Source organism: Siniperca chuatsi, linkage group LG10, assembly GCF_020085105.1.
Source record: "Siniperca chuatsi isolate FFG_IHB_CAS linkage group LG10, ASM2008510v1, whole genome shotgun sequence".
Taxonomy (NCBI): Eukaryota; Metazoa; Chordata; class Actinopteri; order Centrarchiformes; family Sinipercidae; genus Siniperca; species Siniperca chuatsi.
The window spans coordinates 27,404,560-27,432,554 of record NC_058051.1 but is presented as its reverse complement, the minus strand read 5'-3'; the positions used below and the strand labels follow the sequence as shown (position 1 = coordinate 27,432,554).

The window sequence follows — 27,995 nt, the reverse complement described above, 5'->3', positions numbered from 1 at the left end:
GGCCCCAGTGTTCCCATTTATCTCTTTATACAATAAAGAAACAGAGGATGACAGAGCAGTTTATCTGTAAAGCTGTGATGATTTTATTTTTTTTTTGTTTTGTTTTAGCAATCTCTCTTGGTGTCAGGCTTGAGCTAATTTCCTTTTTAATAGTAATTCTTCTAAGATGACTTTATATCATAATGAATATATTATAAGGACTGGCTTAGAAAAATATTTAAAGTTATTGTACATTATCATCATAAAGAAATAAGCTGACATGCAGAAACATTTCATAATAGCTTTTATTACGGTCAACGCTGCTTTTCACCGGTGTCATAATTGTGTCTGTTACAAACAGAAGTGCTCAAATGTAAGACTAGATATTTGGTATTGAGCTGTTCTACCTGATGTGTCCTGCAGTTTTACGTGTGGAGGATAAAAAACACAAATGTTTCTGACAACCTTACCTCACCCTCAAACCAAACTATGGATATTCACAGTAAATCACATTTTCCCCACATGCTTTCACCCAAAGATGTCCCGGACACCATAATGATTAAGCTGTCACAGAAATGAACAACTAATAACCCCCCCCCATATTGTTCCTTTACAGGCTGACAAAGTGTAAAAACTGTGACTTCGTTAGTCTTGAGTAATTGTGCATCAAAAGCTTCCGTGATTCTCTTCAAGAAAAAAAGGATGTAAAAACAAGATGAAGAATGTAGTTTTCATATAACAAAATCTGCTTCATAAACACAAAACACTTGCATGCTTATGTTTTTGCACTTTGCGGATCACCATGACATCCTCTGGAACTACACAGAAAATTAAATCTAAGTTGTTAGAATACTGACAAAACACAAGCTGATGATGTTCAGATATGCGAGGTGAAGGCAGAAGCCATATGATAAACAACATATTTGATATATTATTCTATCAGCTTTATGTCTTGTTACAAATGAGAAAAAGAAATTCCATTGTGTCAGGTGGGGATGAAGGGTTCAGAGCGATTTGTCCCTGGGTTAGGTTCCTCCTCAGACTTGCTCGTCAGGTTTAAAAGGCAGTCGCGTTTATCATCCCATAAGCCTCATGCAGCCTCTGGACGAGTTCTTTCTTCTCCTCCTCAGGCAGGAAGCACGACTTTGCAGAATTGATGTTCTGTAAGAAACAAGAAGTCAACAAGGTGCACATTTAGTGTGCGTTCAAATAGCTTTTGAGTTCACTTTTCAGAAATAGGTTAGCAATTTGGGAAATGTGCTTATTCACTTTCTTGCCGAGAGTTAGATGAGAGGATTGATACCACGCTCGTGTTTGTACGGTAAATACGGCGCTACAGGCGGTTAGCTTAGCTTAGCCAGTCCAACCTTTACCTTTAGTACAAAGGTAGTAAAATCTGTCCACTAGGGGTGTTCAGCACGTGTACAAACAATGAATCTTTAAACTAAACTGACTATGCTGAATCACCATTGTCGCTGACAGAATCAGTAGCTTCTAGTGGAGCTCCTCACTGGTAACTGACAGCTGACAGTGTGTGTACGTTATTCTCTTGTTAAAAGCACATTAAAAGACCGCAAAAGCCAATCAATCATGATGTGATAACTGTTATAAATAATAGACTGCTGAGCTGTTAACCTTGTAAACAGTGCTTGTACAGCCTAGTGTTGTACTGAACTGAACCGGACAGCTTGAATCCACAACAGACTGAACTGCCTGGCAACCTCACGGTGATGACGAGACTCACTGCTCCCGGACAGGAAATAGTCCTGCACATAACCCACCGTAAACCCATGTGTTGTTTTTACACTTTATGTAAAAGTGCTGGTGGGCAGATTTTTTTGCCTCTGGACAGAGCCAGGCTAGCTGTTTCCGCCTCGTTTTGCTTACCAGCTGCTGGCTGTAGCTTCATATCTACTGTACAGATATGAGTGGTATCAATCTTCTCATCAAACTCTGATCAGTGTATTTTCAAAATGTCAAACTATTCCTTTAATGATCCACTGCAAACTCAGTGCATATGCAAACTTGATGGAGCCTGGATGTGAAGCACAACTCTTCACATAGTGTTTAAAATAAAAAAAAATGATCTGAGGCTTTTCAGCGTGCAGTAGAACACTTCTTTTCCTGCTTTAATTAGCAACTGAGAAAGACATTGCTATGCACAGGGCATCTACACCCCATGCTACCATTTCAAACCATATTTCAAACCACTGCTGTTATTATTCATGAATTTGATCTCACCACTCGTTTGAATTCCTCCTCAGTGAATCCCATGTATTTCTGTGCGGTGCTGTAGTCGAGGTGAAGGTTTGAGTTGAAGATCAGAGGGTCATCTGTATTCAGGGAGTAGTTCACCATGTCCTTCCTGAACCTGCACAAAGGAAATGATGAAATCTTAACAAAAATGAATTAAGTGCCCAAAATCTACTTTAATGCAGTTTAATTACCAGACCAGTCATGTAAAATAAACACAGCTCACGTGATGATAGGATGCTTGGTGAAGTCTGGGTCGCAGGCACCTGTCAGCTTACTGGAAATAGGACACACCTGCAATCAGAACAGCACAGGCAGCACTGAAGAACCTAATTACTGCAGTCTTTCTTTCTCCAGTTGTGAGTTAAGGCTCCACTAGGGGTCAGCATATTACTGTGTTTCTACTGGTAGGTACTGTAATAATACTTCAGTCAACTATGTCACTGATAAATTACTAGATAAAGCAATCCCACATTCTATCTGTAATGATCAAAATGATCAGTGTGTAATGATGAACAGGGCACAGTATGTTTAATAGATAACAGACACATTTCTGCAGGAATTAACTGTGCAGATTTTTGATGAAAATGGTGATAATTACCTCAAAGTGCATGTTCTGAGCCAGCAGTTTTTTGTACAGGGCTTGGTCTTCCAGGGTTCTGTAACCATGTCCAATCCGTTCAGCTTTCAGCACTTCTACAGCCTAAAACACCAGACAGGGGTCACGAGGTGGATGCAAAAGGTTATAAGCCACAAAAAATCCTCGATATTGTACACGTCAGCAGAATCTGCAGGCTATTTCTGGAGACACACTCGCAACTGTTGTGGCATAGCTGAACTGTCACTTTGAAGGATGGCTCCCTTAGAGAGTGGCCACTTATTATGGCAACCACCGTCCAGTGAGAAATGCTGTAGTTTTACACTAAAGGGGATGAGACATAGCAGCTGAGATGGACACAAACAGTAAAAAATATTCACAGTATTTGCATCTACACATATGTATTTGTAAATGTTTGTGAACTCCTTTGTGGTTTTGTTGTCATTGATACAAATTACTCAACGCTGAATAAAAATCTCCAGTCCACTGGAATTTAAAGACGCGCCCAGTCGGCTCCTTCAACGACTTAAACCAACGACAAACATAATACTCTCTTCTTCTTGTCGCTTTTGGATCTCTGCCTGTAATAGTTTCCTCATTTTTTATTCTTAGTGTGTGACTTCATTGTTTTGTTAAGTTGCTGTTACAAGTTCCACAGATGACTCCAACACCATGTTCAGAAATGTTATTGTCTCATGTTATTGTTGAACAGCTTACCTCCCTCACCACACAGGCCGAGTTCACCTCTCCTGCGTGGACTGTCCTGTGGACCCCACAACGCTCTGCTTCCTGTCAACAAAACCAATCATGGAACACATCAGCAACCAGCAACAGCACGGCCAAACATCTGGCCTTCACATCTGCGATACTGCAGCGTCTGAGGCATCGTTTTTGTACACACTTGGTTTGTTTCAGAGGGAAAAAGATGCTTTGGTACTGTGATGTACTGTAAGAAAACAACATACTCCACTTAATATGCAGTTAAATAAAAACTGTAATGGATATTGTTACTGCATGTGTACTTCGTCATAAATACAGACAAGACATCCCTCTGGTTTGATCATCCGTTTTCATTATAACCTTGGACACATCAAGTGTGGCTTGCTTAATCTGCATGTGTGTATCTAGAGGTCATGTAGTTATGAAGATAACCAACAGTATTAGCGTGGACTCTGCTCTGTAAGTTCTGCTTCTTGTTAATAATTGAAGCATGTTTTCATTTCTTTCATCAATATCGATTCAGCTTGACAGGATTTCAGAACCTTTCTACACTTTGGATGGTGAAAATACTTTTCTGAAGAACTCAGCAATAATGCATAATATACTGTAGTCTTATAATAATAACATGTATTTATATGGCACTTGTCAAAATCAGATATTACACAGTGTTTTACAAGGAAAAATTAAGCCAAAAAAATATTAATACAAAATCATATACTGTATGCATGCAAGGTAAAATGTACATTTTTGATCATCATACAAACAAAAACACATGAAACTGTATTTCATACATACAAATACCAACCTGCATACACACATAAATATACACATGAAGACAAAATTACCCAAATTAAATAAGGTTATAAAAAAAAGCCTTTCCATAAAAATTAATTTTCAGAAACAATTTAAAAGAGGGCACTGTGCAAATCTGAGTTAGTATAGTATAATTATGGACAAATCATTTGAATGGTGTTACGTGATTATTGATGTTTGCTTTTGGTGGATAAGGAGCTAGTCAACAAAATATGAGCAACATCTGCAAATACTATACTTGTAAACCATCACGCAACAGCTCTGGATTATTTTGATTTTATGGCCGGTTTATGAATTATTGACCAACTGTTTGTCTCAAATGACTTTTGACCAGTTGTATTTTTCATTGTCACACATGTTGAGGCAGTGAGGCAAGTATGTAAATAATAATCTTTAGTGCACACTTTTGTACTCACACACTCTGTTGAAAGCCACGCACATGTAAACCCTTTTATGTTTGCCATCCCAAGCATGACTGAGAGGCAACTCATAGATGAAGAATTGTCATTTAGTCACTCACCTTTGCACCTCTACACTATTAAGATTTGAACACATGCTGTTGTGGCACTAACATTCAAATAACAGAGTATTCTGCTATTAATTGGTGGTTAGTGTTGCCACAAACCTCATGCCTGTTTATCATGGTTCTAGCAACCAGGAGGGAGAAGTTGTAACTGTAACGTTAAACTATGTATGACTAAAATACAAAAATATCAAAAATGTGTAGTAACAGAATACTAAAGCAAACAACCAGTAACAGAGTCAGATGTCTATAAGAACAATCAACTTCCACCACTATTCATTTTCACATTAGACTGAAAAATGTATAAAATATATGGGCTGAAATATTATGAACTGTCCCCATGCAAACAATTAATTTCAGGTAAGACTTGGTCCACATCCAGCGCTGTAGTGTATTAACTGATTAATCTACCACGTTCATTATGCTCTGACAGGCAAAATTGATTACTTACTGTGGTATTCTCAGAATTAATCAATAAATGCTGGCTGAAAACCAAATTGGATTTTTTTCTGAGACGCCTCAGAGGAAATTGGTTTGGGAGTATTAGATTTAAACTCCCATACTGTGTCGGTTACACATAAAGACATTTAAGTCCTCATCGGTTTGAGACTTTTCTCTGAGAGTGAAAAATGTAGAAAAGTAAAACTGTCAGTCATCCGTGACACCTGAGCTCAAACCTGTTTCGCAAAGCCAGGCATTATGACAATAGGTACATCTCCATGGTAACAGAGGGCACCTATCCTGCAGGTTATAGTTATGGTAAGCCTTCACTACCTTCTTACCAAGTCTGTGAAATGGTCTCACCACATTAACGGTAGATAGTGAATCATGTGGGTACATAGGAGAGGAACGTGTTACATAAAATACTGTATATTTAAACAAGACTAAGAGTCTACAGCAACGCTAGCAGCTAAGCTGTACTTTAGCTAAATGCTGATTTACCATGTTGAGCTTCTTAGTTTAGTGTGTTAACATGCTAACACTTGCTAATTAGCACTAAACACAAAGTAAAGATGAGGTTGAAGGGAATGTAATTAATTTTGCAGGTATTTGGTCATAAACCAAAGTATTGAACAAATTGGAATCTTGACCCCATGATGGTGCGAGATGAAAATTTAAGGAGAACACCAAAGCTGCTATAATTTGTCCTTAAGGGGACACGAATGTCTGTACTAAATTTCATGGCAAGCCATTCATCAGTTGTCGAGACATTTCACAAATGTGAACCTCATGGGGGCACAAGAGGAAAAGTCAGGGGCTCATCAAAGTCATTAGGGTACATCATCTGAGAACCATGATTACACAAAATTTAGTCTCAAACCATCTGGAAGATGTTGATATATTTCACTGGATAAGTGATAACGTTGACCTGCTGGTGGTGCTAGATAAAAATTCAGTGGATCACCAAAGTCAGTGGGCGTGATCTTCTGGGGACCATGAATGACTAAAATTTCATGGCAATCCATCCAATAGTTGTAAAGATATTTCAGTGTGGACCATTGCCATCCCTACAGCCAAAGCCGCTAGCATGGCTAAAATAATTGCATCTCCAAGCCATCCATCCTCTCTTTAGTTAGAAGACTTCAAATTCTTTCTAAGGATTCCTGCAAGTTGCTGGTGCGATAAACTGCAGCCATATTTCCATCAGCCTGCAGCCTGTGGGAACATGAGGTGGACTATAAAATATTTTTACAACGTCAAAATGACGCATTACATTATAAATAAAAGTTATGCCAACTGTACTTTAGTGCCAAAGAAAGCAGTCTACTTCTGTATTTACACTGTCTGCAATTTTTCTCCAGCAAACACACTTCTTGTTAAACTGTGTAAGAAATCACAGGCTTTTTCAAAAACACCTTCAAGGGCACAAAGCACAGCAAAACAAGCTGTTGTTTAGCTGACCTTTATGATTATTATAATTAATTGCGATGTGTCTGGCATGTGAGTTTATGATTAAAGTAGATAAAAGAAAGACAGACCAAAGCCCACCGACACATTTTAATCTCCCTCATGCTTTCCCAGAGACAATCTGTTGATATTATGTTGATGTTTCAACACACTCACCTCAAAGGCACTCCTGTGTTCTGGATAGGCTTCACAGTTGAGTGACTCATCACCTGCCAGATCAATGGCGACCACTCCTTCGTGGTGATATTTCTTACACAGCTCCACGACATCCATGGACCAGCCTGGAGAATTTAAAACACACATATATTACTACATAGTTTGGTCATGCCAACTCAAGAGATGTGTAGATGAAATGCGATGATACAGTCTAAACATCATGCTACATCCATCTGCATCAATCTACAGCTGTGACAAGCACAAGAAAACATTATCCAACATGCGGTAATAACCGTATTTGTCTGGCTAACAGTCACCAGGACTAGTTCTTAAAGGAATAGTTTGACATTTTGAAGAATGAGCTTATTTGCTTTCTTTCCAAGAAATGAGACGATTGACACCACTCTTATAACTGCACGGTAAATATGAAGTTAGCTTAATGTAGACGGATTCTGTTACCTTTGGACAGAGCCAGGATAGCTGTTTTCCCCTGTTTTCAGTCTTTATGCTAAGCTAAGCTAAGCTAACCATCTCCTGGCTGCAGCTTAACATTTACTGCACAGACATGAGAGTGGTATCAGTGTTTTTAATTCTTGGCAAGAAAGCGAAAAAGCGTATTTCCCCAAATGTCGAACTACTTCTTTAATTTTCTGCGTCACATCTTGACTTTTATTGTCTTGTATGAAAACATAACCTACTTTTACAAAACCAAAACAGCATACATATGATGCAATGTCCCAAATCATCATATAGTATTCACAATCAGAACATGATTTTATCTAGGTTAATTTGCATACAAGTTAGATACTGCACTAAAATATGAGGCTGCATACTGTTTAAACATGCACAAATCTAATTGCATACAGTTATGTTACAGGTTGTTGAATGTGATGTTTTCCTTTATATTCTCATCTATAATGACAAAATCAGATATCCTCCATACGTTCAGGTTCCTTACATAAAGATGTCTGGAATCACCCGGTAATATCACAGCAGTGTTTCGAGAGGTGTAGCAGAAAATGGCAGATATGAATTACAGTTGGCTGTTGGGTTACACAGGAAACAGCTGCATGAATGGAGCAGAGCAGATATGCAACACCTATCTAAGGTCCTCTGTGACTGCTGATAGAGCAACTGCTGTTACCACAGTTACTTTTACTGATGCAGCTTAGACTGTTAGCTGATGTTATCACAATTACCGCTACTACTCCAAATAGTAGTGATATAGCACATATTCCTGTGAAATTCATGTATCTCTTAAACATCAGCTTTTCATGAGCAAAGAAAAACAGTGTCAGCTTTTTCAGATAATTCTAAGTACAGTCTTACAGAGCTGCTAGCATGGCTGTAGACTCTTAGTCTTGTTAAATGGTTTATTTGGCTTAAAAAGTAGAAGAATTTTCTCAACCCATGAAAAAACACTTTGAAACATTTGAAAAATCACCAAATTTGAAGACACATGGTTTTCACCGAGTAGAGACAATATGCAGCATGGGTTATAATAACAATAGTAGCCTATGAATTTATAATATGTATATACTTTTCTGACTGCATTGTGTGTTTCTGTGGGGCTGCTGCTCATTATCTAATACGAATAACTGAGGCGGAGCTTTGAGACAGGCCAGAAGACAGTACAGTAAGGAACCTTATCTCACAAGGTTGTTTGGGCAGACAGGAGCATGAACAGTTCATTACTTGGCATGTGGCGCATGCAGCATAGAATGGACCTGGCTTTTATTTTGAAGGCCCTCTCCCCCTCTCTGAGGCCCTCGTTAACCAGGTGCACCACCTCGTCCGGGCTCAGGTCACCTCTGAGTGAAGAAAACAGAAAAAGAAAACATGCAATGAGCCAAACTTAATATATTCCTTCCTGAAAGCACAACACACCAAAGCCTGCAGCTATTTAAATAAAGACTTACTCTTTCTGGTTCCATGGTATGGGATCCACTTTAGTGTTGGCCAGAATATGCGGGCTGTATCTGACCTCAACATAAATAACTCCCTCCTTGGCTTTGTCCTCAACAAACTCATAGGCTATCCTCTTGATGGCCTCTCTGTCTCCACTGAAAAAGAACAAAGATACAAAATGAATGACATTATATTTGCCTCTGATAATCTCAGTGGTACAAATAAAACTATTAGCCACTGCTAATCCATCATTGAAAATGATGGCTTCTCCCTTCTGAGAAATATTGTAAACGACATCATAAAGACATGTTTGTGTATACTATGGGTCGTAAAGGTGTGTTTGGCTATAACAATCCTGTCTTTGTATCAGGGTTTTATTTTTCTCATCAAAATCGACTAGTAGAACAAATATATAAGTTTTAATTTAGACATGGGTCTTTATAGTTAAGTGTTTCCCTTCTTTCCCTGTTTGCAACAGTCTAATTTGTCCTGCCAGTTTCATAATGAACCCGAAAATATTTTTACACTTCTCATAATAGCATAAAAGATCTCTAACGATGTGTTTTGCGCCGTTGCTTCAGCAAAGCTTCTCTCACTCTCTCAGTCAGCCCCCCCCCAGTATATTTTTTTATTTTCTAAAAATAAAAACTAAACCAGGTCAACACAGGTAACCACTTTTGCTTCATTTATTTGATGGCTCAAATGTATGCTCTAGTCGTTTTTGTGTTTTAACCATTTGTGCACTGCGTTAAACTCCGTTTCATTTACCATGGTTTGTGGGTGTGACTTTTTTGTCGTGTCACCACCATTCATATCTATACAACCAGTGTGTTTATGATTAGATTGTGTACAAAAGCACAATGTTCATCATAGATCTAGCCTCTTAATTGTGCTCTCAAAGTGCACCAGATTGATGCATTTAACTTTAAAATGTACAAAATTTTCTTCCGGGGGACCGTGCCCCCAGACCCACGTTGAGGGTCCGAGGTCCGCCGACCACAGTCTAACAAAATCCTGTCGGAAACACTGTAGTTATTAACGGTTCAACATTATCTCTCCACAGAGTGTCATTTTACACTACAGATGTTTCTACTTTCACTTTATCTGCATTATAGCAAACAGCAGAACTACAGTAAAGTAAAATGTGTCATATTAAGTTAGCATTGCCAACTTTTTCTACTAATTAGTGAATTTAAATGAAACATATTGACTGTTATTGTTTAGCCTACACCAGCATGGTCAGTTCATTAATGCATACAGCTGTTCTTTAGTCCTGGTGATCTGAACACACACACACACTTCACAAAAAAACAATGTGTGTAAAACCAAATCGGCTAAGTAGCACTGCAATGAATTGTTTGGTCAATCAGAAAATTAACTGGCAATTATTTTGACAATCAAATAATCACTTAAGTAATTTTTCAAGCAAAAATACAAAACATTCCTTTGCTCTATCTTTGTAAATGTGATTTCGCTTTACTGTTGGTTAAACAAAAGAAGCAATTTGAAGACGTCACTTTGGGCTTTAAAGAATTGTGAAGGCGTTTCTCACTATTTTCTGACAGAAAATCAAGAAATTAATTGGCAGATTAACCGATAACGAAAATTATCATTAGTTGCAGCTCTTTGGCTAAGTCAAGGGGAAGATCCAATGAAAATATCAATAACACCTAGGAGGGCCTCACTTTTTAATAAAGTGAAATATAAGATTCAGCCCCCATCCCCACCCCGAAAAATGTTCATACAGTCCCTGACTTTGTGATTATCAAATTTTACACATAAAACATTTTTGTCTGTCCTGCTCATATGATTGTGCTGCATGACAATACAGAGTAGTGTTGTGGAAATATTAGGAGAGCCACGGCTAAATTTCCCTTTCCTAGACTCAGCAGCACACTTTCCGTCCCACATCACGTGACGGACAACAACACTGCTTCCAGCATTTACTGACAGGTCTGAATGCCTGTTGTTCTCCAGCGTCCTGTCATTACCCACCTCCCCCCCAAACACACACCACCACTAAACTCATACAACAATCCTGCATTAACTAAACTCAGCTAGCAAGTTCCTTGTGTTGTTGAAGCCATACTGCGCACATGGCTTTCAAGAGCCTTGATGCAGAAGGGGCCATTTAGCACAACTGCGCGCTGCAGTCCAGTCACTACAGACTGTCATTGTTAAAAGCTTTCACGGCCATTGAGTATCTGAAAGACAGTGTTTGGTCTTTTCTTAACAGTTCAGCCCTGTCACTGGAGGACTAAATATAAGAGAGTAACACCGGAAAGGGTCCCTCTAACAACTCTCCTCTTAGTTTGGTTGCCAAGGTGACACTTGATCTCTCGATACCAATGTGTTCCTGTTCTGCATGTCTGGCATTTTAAATCAACCCCCACCCTCCTCCTCCCCCCATCATGCTACAGAATTACTTTGCATAATCCTGCTGGGTCATCCCAATACCATCAATCACAACCTATAGTACACACTCTACTGACAGACTTTGGATGCATCATAATTGTATAACTTGCATAACATAACTGCATATGTGTGATAACAAACTGCATGACTGGACTTTGACCCTCATTGTGGAACACAGTAACTTCCCTGTGACCCTAATGAGGCGGACCCTGACTCTTAATCACTCAAATCTTGCTCTTTGCACTTCCTGTCACCTGCTCAGCAAGAAAACACCTTTGGTAATTTTGAAACTGAATCACTGAAGGCGACATGTCCGCACTTACGCAACCACGTGCATGTACTCTGCGAACTTGCCCAGGAACTTAGTGAGAGTGACAGGCTTCTGGACTATAATAATCTGTCTCATCTTCTCCACGGTATTTTCTGGCAGAGGGATGCCGCGTCTCCTGGAAAGAGGAGAGGAAAAATAGACACAGTTCAAGGACAGTGTTGAAATCTAAATGAGTACTTTGTTTCATTTTAACCCAAAATGTATAAATCAAGTTTATCTGATTTGCTCTGCTTTCTTAAAAGGAAAGTTGTTTGTGCCTGAGCTATTGACTTGACAGCATTTTAACAGAATTATTAATGAAAAAAAAATAAAAGGAGCCCCTGGAACTATGCCTATTGTAATATTATATTCTGAAAATGCACATTTTTCTACTTTAAAGCCACACTGATACTGGTTTTTGAGGCTGACACCAATATTTGAGAGTTAAAGCTGCTCTAATATATATTTTTACATTACCATTAGTTGGATGACTATGTGTAATGAGAAAGGAATTGCTCGTTGTGATGAACCCAGAGAGAATTATCACCCGACTCTGCAGTTCCTCTCAGTCCTATGGAGCATTTTAGTGTATTTCAGCTCATTGTTTTGGTTTTATGGTCCACACCTTTAATGTTTCTCGCACCGCTCTCATCACAGTCATTTTATTTAACAAAAAAACCCCTGATAACCCCCTTGTACACTACTTGCCCAGCACCAAATGGCAGACAGAAAAAGTTAGTGACTAGCTGGTGAACATAGTGGAGCATTTAGCAGCTAAGGAGCCAGATATTTCCCTTAGGAGTTGGTGGAGACCAAAAACAGCTAAAAGGAGAGTGAATATTGGACTAACATTCATCAGGTGGACAGAAACACGACTCCAAACTTATGCTAATGTGTCTCCTTAATGTGTAAATAGGCAACTGTTTGCTAACATGTTCACCATATCAACTCTGTAAGGTGATAATATGTCAGCGTTGTGTTCAAAGCTTTAAAAAAAATCTGATAACAATAAACTAATATTAATTTTTCAACATAAACACATAACACATAGAAAACATTTTTTATTTGGTTATTTAATATTTATGTCCAAAATATGCTCTGAGGCACATTTAGCAGTTGGTAAAACAAACCTGTGCTCTTTGGTGGATAAAACTATGTAATGGCGACAATTACCTCAAACATATCTTTTACATTTATGTACTGCAATTTCTTGTTACTTATTGGCCGAACAATATATCTGTGATAAGCTAATATCTGCAACGAGCAAATATCGGCCGACCGCCCAGGCAATTTATCAGTTGTGCTCTATTTTACTTTATCAATTATTAATATTCACAAGTACAGTTCATCAATAAAACTGGTAAGGTGGTGTTTTTAAACAAAGGAACAATGATGTTTTCTTATCTATCTAAACATATGTATCTGAATCTCAGTACAAACATAAAATCTAAAGTCAGTATTGAAGAATTCTAATAAAATGGAGAGTAAACTAACTTACTTGGCAACATCAAGAATAGTCTGCACCCTGATGGCTCCATCGAGGTGCACATGCAGCTCAACCTGTGGATGAGATAATAATAAATAACCAAATCAAAACAGATTATTTTCAAACAGACGGATGTTGCCATATATCTGAGTCTGATTGTTCACTGTAGTTTAGAAGAGAAGAACTGATAAATGTCAGATGACTAGTAGTGTTTAAAAAGAGAGCAGCAAGAGAGAGCAGTGGTGGTGGTGGTGTTGAAGTTCAATGTTTTGGCTGCAGCCCATCAATGCAGTATGCATGACTGAGCAATGAGTCGTGAAACAGCCACGGGTGCCAGAGAAGGGTCAAAGACTACTTCTGGCTCTCCTTCCAGCGCTGAGAGCTGTGATTTATTCTGGCAGATGACACCAATAAATCTACGCTCCTCCTTCAACAACTGAGGCCTAAACGACACTCATCAGTCAGGGTGAAATTTGAATTAAAATTTTCCAACCACGGTAGTCCTTATTTCTGGTTGGGAGTGATGATGAAGAAGATAATGAGCATGTTTATGGGAATCAGCCCTAGATTAAAGCTCCTAATGTGCACCAAAAGAAGCAGCTGGGAGCACCGCCCTTGATTTTCCATGACAGCAATGTCAAAGTTTAATCTTTTCACGTGTCTCAGTTCATTCTAGATAATATTCAACATTTGTCTTTGCCTTGTACGTCTATGCCTTAAAGGCCCTGAAATCAGCTTCTGACTGAGCGATGGGAAAATTAATTGGCAATTATTTTGATAATCAATTAATCCTTTCAGTCCCCTTTCAAGCAAAACCACCAACCATCACATCGGCTTCTCGAATGTGATGATTTGCTGCTTTTCTGCTGTTTTTAATTGATTGAGAATTTGCAGCTCTTTTTTGTAATATATGATAATTAACTGAAAATTTTGGGGCTTTGGACTGTTGGTCGAGCAAACGATAAATCGATAACATAATCAGCTGATTAATCAATAATGAAGATTATCGTTTTACAGCTTTACAGAACAGTATTGTTATTTCTCATGAGAGATTTCTGTTTTTCTTGTTTTTATCTGTGCTCCTCTCACTGGTTTGAAGTAGGCAGGGCTCTGTTGGAAAAAGGTGATGTCACATACTTCCACGCACCAATCAGGTTTTAGCAAAAATACTGAATCAAAATGAAGACAGCTGGTGGGATGTTTGGTTACTGTCAAGCTTGGTCAAACCACACCCACACAGTCCCGATGAAGCAGATAAACTGAATTTTTCAGTGTATACCTCTTAATAAATAGTGTCTAAAGATGTTTTTTTAACTTTGTTTTCACGTTATATAGCAATAGTGACCAGGAGCTTTAAACTGATCTGTTAAACTTTGGACTACTGAAAGTAAAAACGCAATCAAACATCAGTTAAAATGTCATAAAACTGGATAAAGCTTCATCCAGCTGTTGCTCTGGAGACCTCCAGCTGTTTTTTTACGTCTTAACTCATTTTAGAAAAGAAAATGTTTTTGAAAATATAAAAATTCGACTCAAGGGACGGATGTTATCAACATCTGTTAAAAGATGAATTTGGAAATTTGGTAAAATTCAGTATAAATAAAGTACATGTTTCCCTTTTGGCCACGAAGCTGCTCTGAACTTTTAGAGAGTTTCTAAAGAAATGAAATGAAAATGAGGTACAGATGCTGAATGCTTTCCCCCTCCTCCCTCTTACTGGACATGAAAAGCAACACATGTTTGAGTGAAACATTCAATTTTTTTTTTTTACCAAGAACTGCCTGGGCAGTGAGTAATGTTCAGCTCAGTTATTATATTAAAATGCTTTTGTCAAATGTCCTGAATCAAAGTGCGAAAAGAAATCATTCATAAGTCATTATTAAGAAATGTGCCAGATTTTCAGTGGAAACATAATTTAGGGGGATGTTCCTGACTAAAGTTGACTTTTAGGCACAAATTCCACTTTCATTGTACTTTTTATGTAGTTATTTTGGATTTCAAATTCGCGATAAAAACGAAAAGACATGCAATACAAACGTAAATATTAACAGTATGTGTTCAAAATGTGGATCTCATTTGTAGAAAACAACAACATCAGCCATCAGTTTTCAATAAACCTAATATTTCTGGTGCATAAAGCTGAAAACACAAATGTGAAGATTTGCTGCTTTTTTTCTATATCATTGTAAATTTAATATATTTGTGTTTTGGTTGGACAACACAGAACATTTAAAGACACCACTTTGGACTTCGAGAGATCGCTTGGATTTTGAGGGTAATTTTTCTACTATTTTCTGATGATGTGTGGGCCAAATGATTCATTGATTAATCAAAATCAAAATATTGTTAATAGAAAATGAAAACCATTGTTAGTTGCAGCCCTAATTATGACCATCTGCTATTCAAACCCACTTCCTTATCACCTTACTATTTTTACAGAGAGTCAAAGCTGCTGTGTCCATCTGTGTGACAAAGTTCTCAAGATCAGATGTTGACAACAAGGAGTAATGTTTACTATTGAAGCGTCTCTTCTGTTTATGTCTATTTTCTGTTTATGTCCATTTTCCTTAAAAGCCTGGTGTGTTAGTGATACTGGCGCATCAGAGCTGATCACTGACAGCAAACAGCTGGTTAACCCATCAGCAAGTTCAGGAAGTCTTGGAGCAATTCTCTCAGCATGCAAAGCGATTCCTGTAGCACATTGTGTGTAAGTTATACAGTATAAGTCAGTGGAGTTCATACTAATTTGAATCAGCATTTCAGCAATCCTGCAGTATGCTATTTTGCAGCAGCCTCCTGTTGGTTGATTGTAGATGTGTACTGGATGTTGTCTAACAATCTGTGACAATTTTGCAAGTAAGTGATTGATGATCAACCTTCTGAATGGGTGGTGAAGCCACAAAATATAGGAATTTCACTTCTAGTTGCTTTATATTAGCTTGTTCCACATTCTCAGTTTTAGGATTTGCTGCTATTCTCTGTTTTATATCCGTATAAACTGAATATTTTTTGGATTTTGGACTGTTGGTTGGACAAAAGAAGGACATTCGAACATTGTGATGGGCATTTTTCACTATTTTCAGACAATCGATTAGTTGCGGAAAACAATCAGGAGATTAATCAATATGAAAATAGACAGCACCAAGAATCCAAAGGGCACTAGTAAGTATACATTTCATGCATGTGTGCCTCATGTGTATGTCAAACTAGCTGACAAGAAAGGCTTTGTTATTTAAGCCAGGTGTGTCTACCAGCCAATAAAAGAACTTCCATAGGGAAATCAGGCAAAATAATACAAAAATTAAGTTATTACATTGATGAGAAGCTCACATGAATTAAAGGTGAATCCCTTCATCCCACAAACATGCATTAATGCAGAATTACACTGATTACAGAACAAAGTGCTAAAAAGCAGGATCCAAAAATCTGCAATTTCTTTGCTCTGTGGCAGTGTAAATTATATTAAAAAAGCAAGACAGAGATGTATAGATTTGCTCAGTGAAAAAAATATCAGTGAAAAGCAATTTTCTTTCATTAACTGTTTAAAGCCGGGTAGTCACATGTCAAACTGAAGGCAATGGAAAGGTTCTTCCGTGTTTTACGGGCGTCAAACACACATACACGATAGTGTAATAATAATATTGTTTTAATCTAACTCTTGATTTCTTTCTTTATATTTTTAACCCCTCTTTTTCTTATTATTATTGTCTTGGGCACTCTTACAATACTCAGACAGTATTTTACGGTTTTACGCACTCATAACGTGCGTAAAACCAGGAAAAAGTGCGCCCGTCAATAATTCACCACATTTCCATTTTACTTATTAATGCTCATTCTACAGTGTACCGGTTGATAACGTACCTTTGGCTTGTTGAATACCACTAGTTCAGAGGAGAGCTCGGCCATCGTGCAGAGTCTGCTGCTGACGGTGAGTCTGCTGGTGCACAGAGAGCTGAGGACTGGCGAGCCAAAGCTTATCGCAGCTCGTCTGGCTATTATATGCATGGCTCCGGGACACGCCTTTGTTCACCCAACAGCAAAAAGCACCGCCAAGTGCTGTTAGGCTACTGTACAACAAACAGAGGCTGTCAGGACGCACAGAGCAGCGGGCTGTGCGGTTCAGTGTGCATAAACACATATAGACTACAGTAGGTAGAAGGATTAACGGCCCTGAATGGCAGCAGATTTGTACCCATGTGATGAGAGCTTTACCGCCAGGCTAATTAATTATGTCAAACCGTTACACAATGAAGCAAATTGAAGTATTTATGTTAAGTAGTCTGCATGAAGGCTACAAAAATAACAGTCATTCTCTCATGCCTATGTGGAATGTGTTGAAATAGAGGCGATTTTAAAGATACATTTACTACAAGGTCATTCCTTATTACCCAGAAGGCTCTCAGTGTCTTCTGTCTCTGAATTTTGTCACAAATGCTCTTCTCAGTGGATGCTCTGTGTTTTGAAGAGATACTAACTGAAATATGAGAGGTGATGGGGGAAAAAAATCCCACAATTTGAAACCCTGCTATCTCCCAAAGCAGGTATAAGGTTCTTACACTGTGTTTCTTTCTCTTATGCTAGTGTTATGTTAGGGTTCAAATAATCATCATTAATCATTATTAAGTTATTTTTTTAAAACTAAAATGCCAAAACATTTTCTGGTTCGACGGTGTAGTCCCTCATTCGTCCAGGAGTGTTCTATCGTAGAAAAGGTTTCAGTCGTAGTCATCTGGACACTGTTTTCAGAATCAAGACGTTTCGACGTTTTCTGGTTCCACCTTCTTAGAAGTGAGGATTTGATGCTTTTCTTTGTCATACATGATAGTAAACTGATTCTCTTTCGGTTTTGGACTGCTGATTGGGCAAAATAAGACATTTGAAGACATCACATTTAACTCCAGACCTACATAAGTAACATCATTATAACATCACTTTTTCCACAAACAACAAAAATATTTATTTGTTCATGCGCAGCCTATATGACATTTTAAATGTTTTCTTATTTGTTGTAATAACAATGTTTTATGGTCATTTTTTATCTGTTGTCGCCACTATCAAAAGTGCAAGCCCAGTTTGTGGCAAAAGGAAAGGTTACCATTTCAATACTTTTCTACATTTTTGGTATATTTAAAATAATTATCATTGTTATTATTTTTACATATACAACAGTGGGGTCTTTGGGACCCCAAACAATGAGGAAGTAAAGCCAGTATCAACAAAACAACTCCACAATCCTGAAATCTAAACAGCTGCTAACAGTTAAAATGTCAAGCTTGTATGTTATTTCTTTAGTCTGCTTTGGCTGCAGATTTAAGATTTTAACCAACAGTGTCCTTTCCTGAAACTGACACATTGCCTTGTGTGTGCGTGTGAGTTGCTCTTCAACTTCCACTTACATTGCCCAGATTTCTGTTGTTTGCTGACAGAGGAACCCTTTGGCATACTTTCTTTTCCTGCTTTGAAACACAGAGAAACAGCTGCAGAGACTCCTGTCAGTAATGTATTTGTGGGGTCTCTAGTAGGTCTTAAGAGATGTTTTAAGCTCCTTATATTGTCCCAATGAACTAAAACGTTCATAAGAGTGCCTTTATAGCTCTTGTCAGCAGCCCTTTATTTTTCTCAAAGGATTGGTCACAAAATGCAATAACACTTCGACAAGTCATAGCAGTTTCCAGTCCACCTATTAGTTTTTCTAATCCCATTTATAAAGATAAGGCAGGTTGTGCAAGGAATGACTCTTGACAGAAATGTGTCTGCTTATCTGAGAGCCTTGGTTTCACTTGTGTTTGCGAAAACCAAGACTTTGGCATTATATTTTAAGAATTGCATCACAAGCTGTGAAACTCTGTGTAGTAGAAGAAGTAGTGTCTCAGTCACGATACCTCAGATCTTCCCAGTATTCACAAACGTGTGGTATTTTATTCACATTTGGTGAAACCAGCTATTGATCAAATAAGAAACACTTACAGAAGGAAAGTAATATGCAAATAACCGAAACACAATTGGAACAACAACATTTTGTCCCTTTCAGCCACAAGAGTAGCATCAGCTGTATTGCTGTTGGGTGATAAGGCCTGGTTCGCAGTCCATGTTTCAGTTCACCCCAAAGGTGCTGTCAGGGTTGTGTAGACCAGGTCTTACAAAACTATTCCTTTATGGACTTTGCCTTGTGCAAGGGGCCATTGTCATGTTGTGCACCTTCCCCAAACTGTTGCCACAAAGGTTGAAGCACACTACATATCACTATATGATGTAGCAGTAAAGAAATACAGTAGTTTGACATTTTGGGAAATACACATATTCACTTTGTTGCTGACACTTAGATGAGTAGATTGATACCACTCATGTTTGTAAGCCAAATTTGAAGCTACAGCCTGCAGCTGGTTCTCTTAGCATAAAGACTGGAAACAGGGGGAAACAGCTAGCCTGACTCTGTCCAAAGTTAACAAAATCCAGCTACCAGCTCCAATTAACATGTTATATCTTGTTTGTATAACCGAAGTATAAAAGTGACAAGTTGTGGTTTTGTACGGGACTGTATCTTGGCCGGGTGCAGTGACTTTCTGCAGTTTTTTCATACTTTGGTTTTTGTATGAATGATGTGTAAATTAGTGAGCCTTAGAGGTGCTGGTAGACACATTTTGTTATCTTTGAACAAAGCCAGGCTAGCTGTTTCCCCTTTCCAGTCTTTATGCTAAGCTAAGAAAGCAAACAAGCGTATTTCCCAAAATGTCAAACTACTGCTTTAAGATTTCCGTTAATTGGTGTTAAAAAAGGTCTGAAAAGATTGGCTTACCCAGAGTTGAAGTTACTAAACAGAGAGTTGTGGCACAGTCAAATCCTTAGTGACCAGTCCTGGAAGCGCTTCACTCACAATGATCTATCCCAAGTCTCCAAGAGCTCTCTGGCTTGTTGAATCTGTCAAAGCTGTCATGCCTGGACATTATGGCAGAGTCCGTACAGCAGAGACTCTGGTCAAGGACAAAACTTTCACCAGGACTGTAGTTCAGCTCAAACTGTCCAACTAACTGCCCTCCCCAAGGATGAGAAGGACTCTGAGATGGCCTAATAAGAGACAAAATCTATCTGGACATATTTGGGGACAGCTGCTAAAAAGGCCAGTAGTCGCTGATTTGGCTTGTACTGTAGGGTCCTCTGCTATTAAGTGTCCAGCAGGTGGCATAGAAACATAACCTAACAAAATAATTGCTCTCTGTTTTGACAACTGAAACTGAACAGCCACAGACCAAAAGTACACAAAAGTATATGGACATACTTTCAGCCATAGTGTTATGCTCCAATAAATACTCTACATGGAACAAAACTACACCAATAAGATCGAACAGGGTTCCAGGAACTTTAACTTTTGGTAAAGAAATGGTCATATCATCATACATTTATTTGTTTTGTATGTTTTTAACCTGTCTTGCCCGACTTGAAGATCTGTCATCTTGCCCTTTTCCCTTTCAACGAGGAACACAATGGAAATAAGCTGTATTTATCCTCTACAATTTAATTGTATGTCAAGACTTTGTGATTACAGTTGGCCCAGGTTCAGTCCCTGGCCAATAAAAAACCTTTTCTTTTCATCCTCCATCATATCAAAGCAGTATTTGTCTGCCTATCCTTTCATCTACAGCACAGCATTGATTTCTCAGTGCTTTTCAAACACTGCACCAAGCTTTTCAACCTCCGTCACATCAGAGCAGAGTAAAGTAGGTCTGTGTGATGGAGGAGGAGTGTCTGCCGGACATTTCGCAATACTTCCTACAGATCTTCCCACATTCATAAATCACTGCTACAGCTGTTTTAATACAGGGCTACGCATGTAAACGCCTTTCTAATTGCAGTACATACTTATACATTTGCATTGTTCAGTTAATATCCAAATCTTGTAGAGCATGTTCACAAAATGTTATTTAATATGACATTAAAAATTGTCATAACAGGAAAAGCACAGGTGTTACTAATAGCATTAATGATGGCTCTGTTCCATTAAGTATCCAGGATTTTTAGAAATACATACAGTAGGACAAGAGTCCAAGTCCCCCAAACGCTACCTGCGTTTTCAGTTACAGTTTCTGTAAAATTGATTTCCCTACATGAAGGTCTAATTGCTGCTGCAAAGCCTTTTCCACAGTGAAAAGAAACAATTCTGGTAAAGAAATCTGACTATTTATTTATTAATTTTTGTTGGTCTAAAGGTCGTCAAATTTAAACCTCTATTGATAGATGTTTTTTGGACCACCTGGGGGCAACGCAACAAAGCGTAAACACAACACTGATATATTATCACTATATAAAGTTAAAATGGTAATGTGTTAGCAAACTGTTGCTTATTTACACATCAAGCAGACATGGGGCAACATTAGCATTCATTTGGAGTCGTATTTGTGTCCACCTGACAAATGTCCAGTATTGACTCTACCTGTTATCTCTGGTTTGTTCTCCACTAACTTCTGATAGAAATATCTGGATCTGTAGCTGCTAAATGCTCCACTGTGTTCACCAGCTAGTCGCTAACTTTTGTTTTAACTGAACACTGCTGCCATCTGTAGAGCTGAGAGGAACTGCAGAGTTGGTAATTATCTGTGCAACCCTTCTCACATTACATGTGATCATTTGATCCAGTTTTAATATAAAAATATTGCTTAGAGCAGCAGGTCATGTGAAGACCAGTTCCGTAGACTTGTGAAACAAAACTGTCAAGATATCTGTAAGTTGATGATTATGAGATATTATTGTATCACATATAAGTGTACAGCATTAGTTGGGTAAAAACATATATTCTGTAATTTAAGGGGATAAGAAAAAAAGCAAACAGGAAACACTGTGTCTCACTATGTCAGTGAGTAACAGTGGTCACGGTTGCTTTCAGGCAGCTATGATGAAATGCAAACTTGTTCCTCAATTTAAACTATCCTTACTTGGCCACTAGAGGTCACTTATACTCACACCACATAAAAAGCCTCTGTTCAGCATCTGGTTCAAGAGCAAGTGCAATGTGTCCTTTGATGTATAAACCCTGGCTTTAAAACTTTTAAAACATGTTAAACATGTTTAAAAGTGTGAAAGCCCTGTTCCTTTACATTACACCCTCACACTCATAAGACGGGGTGTAAGTGAAAATGGTTCCCAGAAACTGATCTAAAGAAAATCTATAAACATTGTGAGAAGTTACAATGCATGCCTGCAGACTGTTTCCAAATTAGCTCTGGGAAAGCAACAGCACACCCAGACTACTCCCACACATTGGCAACTGCAACGTCATGCCATCACTGAACCATTTCACCTATAATTCAGTTAAACAGCACTGTGGTGTGTCCAGGACTCTTTGTTTATCTCAGAGCTGTGGTCAGTCTTTTACACTCATGGACACTGAGCTGTACTCAAAATGTTATTGGTGTTGTTTCTGGAAATGGATTGGAATAATTCACCTTGTTAGAAACATATGAAGAATTAGGTGTGTGATGTACCCCCTGGTTCCCAGAAAGCAGATTAAACTAATCAATCATGCAAACATCAGCTGATGTCTTTCTAAATTTCTTTAAATGTCCTTCTAATGTTCCCTCTGTAGTGTGTCATATGCTTTTACTTTCAGAAGAATCATATGTGTCCACAGCTCAAAATGATGTTTTCCAGTACAGTGTAAACGTGTCTGTAATAACTTTGTCCTCATTAAGCTCACCAGCAGGGGCTAGCCTGAGTAGGCGTCCTGTGTTTCAGATGTCTCCAGCTGTCTGCAAAATATATCTTCCCTCTACCTGAAGTTAGCACAATCTCTGTTAAAAATATTGACACCGTGTACCATGCTAGGAAGTGGTTGCCTTGGATGAATCGAATCCTTGTTCCTTATTTATTTGTTCTCATTTATTTTTAGTAACTGAAGCTAGAAATGGATGTGTTGTTGGTTTAGGTGTGTCAACGAATGGAGGAGGCTATTTCTACTCTGTGTTGCTGTAATCAGCTTTCCACAAACACCTCCTGAATCTGGGTTTGGACAAAAAAAGTTTACATAATTGAGAGGATGATGGGTCAAGTTTTTTTATACAGACCGATATTACAACCAATGTGTCAGGGGGCTTTATAACAACATCAATCGACAAAACAAGACTAAGAATCTTCAGCCATAATAGTCTCGGTGAGGCTATACTTAGGCACAGTGGTGCTTTGAGTTAAATGCTAACATCAGCATGCTAACATGCTCACAATGACAATGCTAATATGCTGGTGTTAAGCAAATATTATGTTTACCATGTTCACCATCTTAGTGTAGCATGTTAGCATGCTAACATTTACTAAACACAAAGTGCAGCTGAGGCTGGTCATTTGGTCATAATAGATATAAATTTTTACCTCATGATGGCGCTACATAAAAAGTTATAGGATAACCAAAGTTATTAAAATCTTGAGGGGGACATTAAAGTTTATGGCAATCCAGCCAATGGCTGTCAAGACATTTCTCTCAAAACCACAAATGTCAACCTCATGGTGGCGCTGGAGGAAAAGTCAGAGCATCACCAAAGGCATTAGGATGTATCATCGGTGAACCATGAATGTCTGTACAAACATTTGTGCCAATCCATGCAACAGATGTTGATATATTTCACTGCATATGTAAAAACTTTGACCTGTTTGGTGGTGTCAGATGAAAGGGTGGGGTCTCACCAAAGTCAATATGGATTCATCTTCTGGGCACCATGAATGTCATTGGCAATCCATCCAGTAGTTGCTGAGATATCTCACTAAAAAACAAAACTATCAATCTCATGGAGGCTGACCAACAGACTGATTGCCATCCCTTGAGAAATCTCAGATTAGGAAGAGATTCAAAGAGATCCCTCGCCCAATTATTACTGCACATATTGTACCTGTCCAAACCCCGTTTTCAGCACCATAGTTTAAGGTCTGACATGTGAAGCTGCACAGGTTAAGAAGTTGTCATTTGTTATTAGAGCAAGATTCTTCTTCTCTTTGGGTTTTGATACAGCATGTGATGTTGTGCAGACAGTTCTACCTTTGCTAACATCAGTCCGTGCAGCTGTCATGATGAGTAGGTGTGAATGAGCGTCTGGACGATCTGTGCTTTCCTTTTGTTGCTGTAGACTTGGCAGTGAGTTCAACCCTGCGTACGTCAGGAGATGACCTTTGGTCAGGATGCTGTCCTTATCGTCGGCTCTGGATGTTCCTGTGGCAACACTGTGGGATTTTCACACATCGAGCTGGAATGCCTGGAATTTTAGGTGTCATATTAGGGAAAACATTTTGGCTGCGGCTAGAGTTATCCATGTTGGAGGAGCCCCGGCTATGAGTGTGTGTGTCTCTTACTGTAGGTGCTTACATCTGGACCACATCTTGACACATTAATCATATAAAGGGCAGTAATATGCACATGCCCAAAGAACTTACATAATCAGTTCTTGAGAAAATTCCCTTTCTCTTGGACGTTTCCATTTTGTGGTTTTTGATTCTGTTTTAGGACGTTTTTAGACTTTTGGTGTGTGGAATTTAGGTAATTACTGTGTTTAGTCTCTGGCTGAGTGTCTAGGTGGAATTAAATCATGTCTCAGTTTGTTTGTTTTTTGGGATATATTTAGACCACTCATTACAATTTAAGTTATAGCCTATTACATCATATAATAGCTGTGCACCTGCAGTATTTCCTCTGCAGTTTCGCAAGAGTGATTTCAGAGGAAACGCCTGGCCATCTTAGTGGTGAAAGTACTTTTGCTGCTGTTCATTATGTTATGTAAATGTTGGGCAAATGTTCCATCCCTATTAAAAGTTTTATGACTGAGTTGTTTAAAGCTGCACTTCTTCCACTTTTCAGGCTACTGTCAAGATTCATACAACACAAAAATGAGAAAGTCATCAAGCTTTGCCATTTGATTTCAAAGCCAATGTTAACGAAAGATGACATTATCTACAATGTTTTAAAGAAACTTCAAATCAATGTCCTTGTAAGAGGAAACTCTTTGAGCTGCTGAGTGTGTTGTAGGAGAGACATGAAGAAAGACGGAAGAGAAGCAGACAGAACAGACACAGTGAGCATTTATTGTGTTTTGAATGGACTAGGACAGCTCAGTCTGTGACCTACAGGGTGTGGTGGTGATCCAGTGATGCCTGTCATTACATTCCCTCTCCAAGATCCTTACTGGAATAATGAGTCAGTATAACTCAGTACATCAACATCATGAATAGACTGTAACTCACGTGTGCTTTCTGACTCAAGGCTGCAAAGCTGGACTTGCATGCTGTTTGCTAATCTGCCCTCTTCATTAAAGGATACCTGCAGATCAGGCAGATCCAACCTGCCAATGACTGGAAAACTTTCAGCGACACATGGTGCCAAAACCTCAGACACCAATTACCAAGTGCACTTGAAGCTGCTCTGCATGTTATGTGTCAAATATTGCCCTGGGAAAAGATTTGAGTATTATTTGTGGCTATTACAGCCCACAGCCTGTTTATTCTGAGACACACTCAGATCAGTCACAGCCCACGAACTGGCAAACTTGAATATTGTCTGGGTTTGCTGAAGTCACAAATGTTGGGGGTATAAAAATATTTTTCAGAAAAGCACAAACCTAAAAATGTGTAGGGTATTAGCAGGGTGCTTTGAACTAAATGCTAGCATCAGCATGCTAACATGCTCAAAATGACAATGCTAGCAGGTATAATGTTTACCATATTTGCCGTCTTAGTTTAGCGCATGAGCATGCTAATATTTCCTTATTACAACTAAACACAATGCACAGCTAAGGCTTATGGGAATGTCATTAGTTTTGCAGGAATTTTTGGTCATTAACCAAAGTATTGGACAAATTAATAATTTGACCTGTTGATGGTGTTAGGTGTAAAGGGGATCAGGGGATCACCAAAGTTAGTACAATTCATCTTGAGGGGCGCATACATTTCATGGCAATCCACCAAGTAGTCGTTGAGACGTGGCACAAAAAACACAAATGTCAACCTCATGGTGGCGCTAGAGGAAAAGTCAGGGAATTACCAAAGTTAGTAGGATACATCCTCTGGGAACCATGAATGCCTGTAGAAAATTTCACGGCAATCCATCCATTAGTTGTTAAGATATTTTGGTCTGGACCAAAGTAAGGGACCGAAATTGTTGATCACTAATGTGATATTAAATCAACACCTGATGCTCTCTGATTTCTGTGAAACTATCTTGACAAATTAAATATCGACAAAACAGAACTGCAAGGTTTCACATCTGTGAATGTGATTTAAACACTGCTACTCTGAGTATCATTATCAATAGTCTGAATCTACCCTGAGGTATTTTTGGGTTGTTGGACCCAAAAGCTTTTCTGAACATGTGTTAGACATTTTTGCTCAACAGTGATAGATTTGGTAGAGTGATTTTCCTTTCTTTCAGCACTGCATTCTTTTCTAACATTTACAGGACGAATAATATTTTCATTACTTTGATCTACAGTTTTTGCATTTGTGAATCAGCAAGGAATCCAATGGGCTTTTCCCACATACCATCACATACCAAAATAATATTCACCCAAACTGAATGAGGGTCATTGTACAAGATTTGTGGGTTTCTTCAGAAGTGTCCCCTGTCAGTGAGAGTGAAACTTGGAGAGCGCTCCAAAATATAACTGCTCTGGAAAAAATTGTTGAGCCTTCTCTGCCTCTCTTGGTTTGAATTGGCAGATACTGTATGATTTCACTATGACTGATACTGGCAGCAGTTGTTGATGTTATGACTTGGCTAAATCCTTTGCACACAGTAGTTGTTCATAGATCAAGAATAATGAAGCTAGACTAACAGTCTATTCATACAATGTGTCCTACAAAGTATACTTAGGATCATACAAGATGCATGTTGTATTCAAAATCTTAAGCACTGAGAGAGGCTTTTTCATACAAAATAATAGCCTAAGCAAGATTTCAGTGATACAATAGTTTGAGATATTCTTCCAAACTATGTTACAGTGGAGCTGCCTATTACAGTGCAATCCTTCCAGCCTCTTTCATTCTTGGAGAGCATGGAAAACACATGGAGTGGTGGCAAGGAAAGCATCGTTTTCAGAGAAAGCTGAATTTGAGGCCTTGCAGTGCATCTACACTGGCTGGCCGGCTGGAGCCCACCTGCCTGGGACACACATACTTTCCTCTTCTCTATCTTTCTCTCTGTCTCCTTCTATTTATAACTCATCACTGAATGTCTTTACTGTCCACCCAGCTCTGTGTGAAATGTCTGATGTTGAAATTCAGAAATCTGGTTTTACTTTTGACTGAATCCCTTAACCATGAATAGCTTACTTTATGTTTCAATGACTGCAGCCTTTTTGCTATAGTGTTTAGATTCAGGCATGTTGTAGCTATGACTGCATCCTTGTAACATGCTATATGTATGTAACTATGATAAGAAATGTTTTTCTGTAATGTCCTTTTATGCATTTTTAGCCATGGCTGCTTTAGGGATGGCAATGTCAGTAGGTAGACACCACTTTGGTCCAGAGTGACATATATCAACAACTACTGGATGGATTGCCATGAAATGTGGTACAGACATTCATGGTCCCCAGAGGATCAACACTAATGACTTTGGTGATCCTCTGACCTTTTTTTCTAGCACCAGCAGGTCAAAACTTATCCAGTGAAACATCATAACATCTACTTGATTGATTGGAGCAAAAGTTGTTAGAGACAATCATGGTTCCCAGATGATGTATCTGAATGAGTTTGGTGATCCTCTGAGCACCATTATCACGTCAAAATGTTTCCAATACTTAAGAGCCACGTTGCATGGTTTACAGTTGGTGGTTACATGGTTTGTTTTGCCCTATTAAGACTTGTGCTCCACTACTCTGTCCTGCTATTGGACAATTTGGGTTGTTTTTCTTCAAGTGCACTTAGTGCAAGTTAATGGAGCAAGATGTGGAGCAACAAT

The 27,995-nt window shown here is 38.6% G+C and overlaps 1 protein-coding gene across 1 annotated transcript; it reads right to left on the bottom strand.

Moving 5' to 3' along the window:
• Positions 1-266: 266 nt before the first annotated feature.
• ada (adenosine deaminase) lies at positions 267-18,609 on the bottom strand. Its single transcript, XM_044210024.1, has 12 exons — positions 18,466-18,609; positions 16,931-17,136; positions 13,082-13,143; positions 11,597-11,719; positions 8,870-9,013; positions 8,646-8,761; positions 6,951-7,075; positions 3,548-3,619; positions 2,834-2,935; positions 2,459-2,526; positions 2,221-2,350; positions 267-1,140 (listed from the first exon to the last, which is right to left on the bottom strand). Exons 2-12 carry the CDS (start codon positions 17,072-17,074, stop codon positions 1,036-1,038), a joined length of 1,191 nt encoding a protein of 396 aa, XP_044065959.1. The 5' UTR covers positions 17,075-17,136; positions 18,466-18,609; the 3' UTR covers positions 267-1,035.
• Positions 18,610-27,995: the final 9,386 nt, after the last annotated feature.

What these genes read in the sequence shown, in the direction of transcription:
- ada (XM_044210024.1), bottom strand. Translation starts at nt 17,074, where the DNA reads ATGCATATAATAGCCAGACGAGCTGCGATAAGCTTTGGCTCGCCAGTC. An exon ending in TGGTATTCAACAAGCCAAAG is followed by an intron (nt 13,144 to 16,930) that starts GTACGTTATCAA and finishes TCTCATCCACAG; the next exon opens with GTTGAGCTGCATGTGCACCT. An exon ending in AACACAGGAGTGCCTTTGAG is followed by an intron (nt 3,620 to 6,950) that starts GTGAGTGTGTTG and finishes TTTTGTTGACAG; the next exon opens with GAAGCAGAGCGTTGTGGGGT.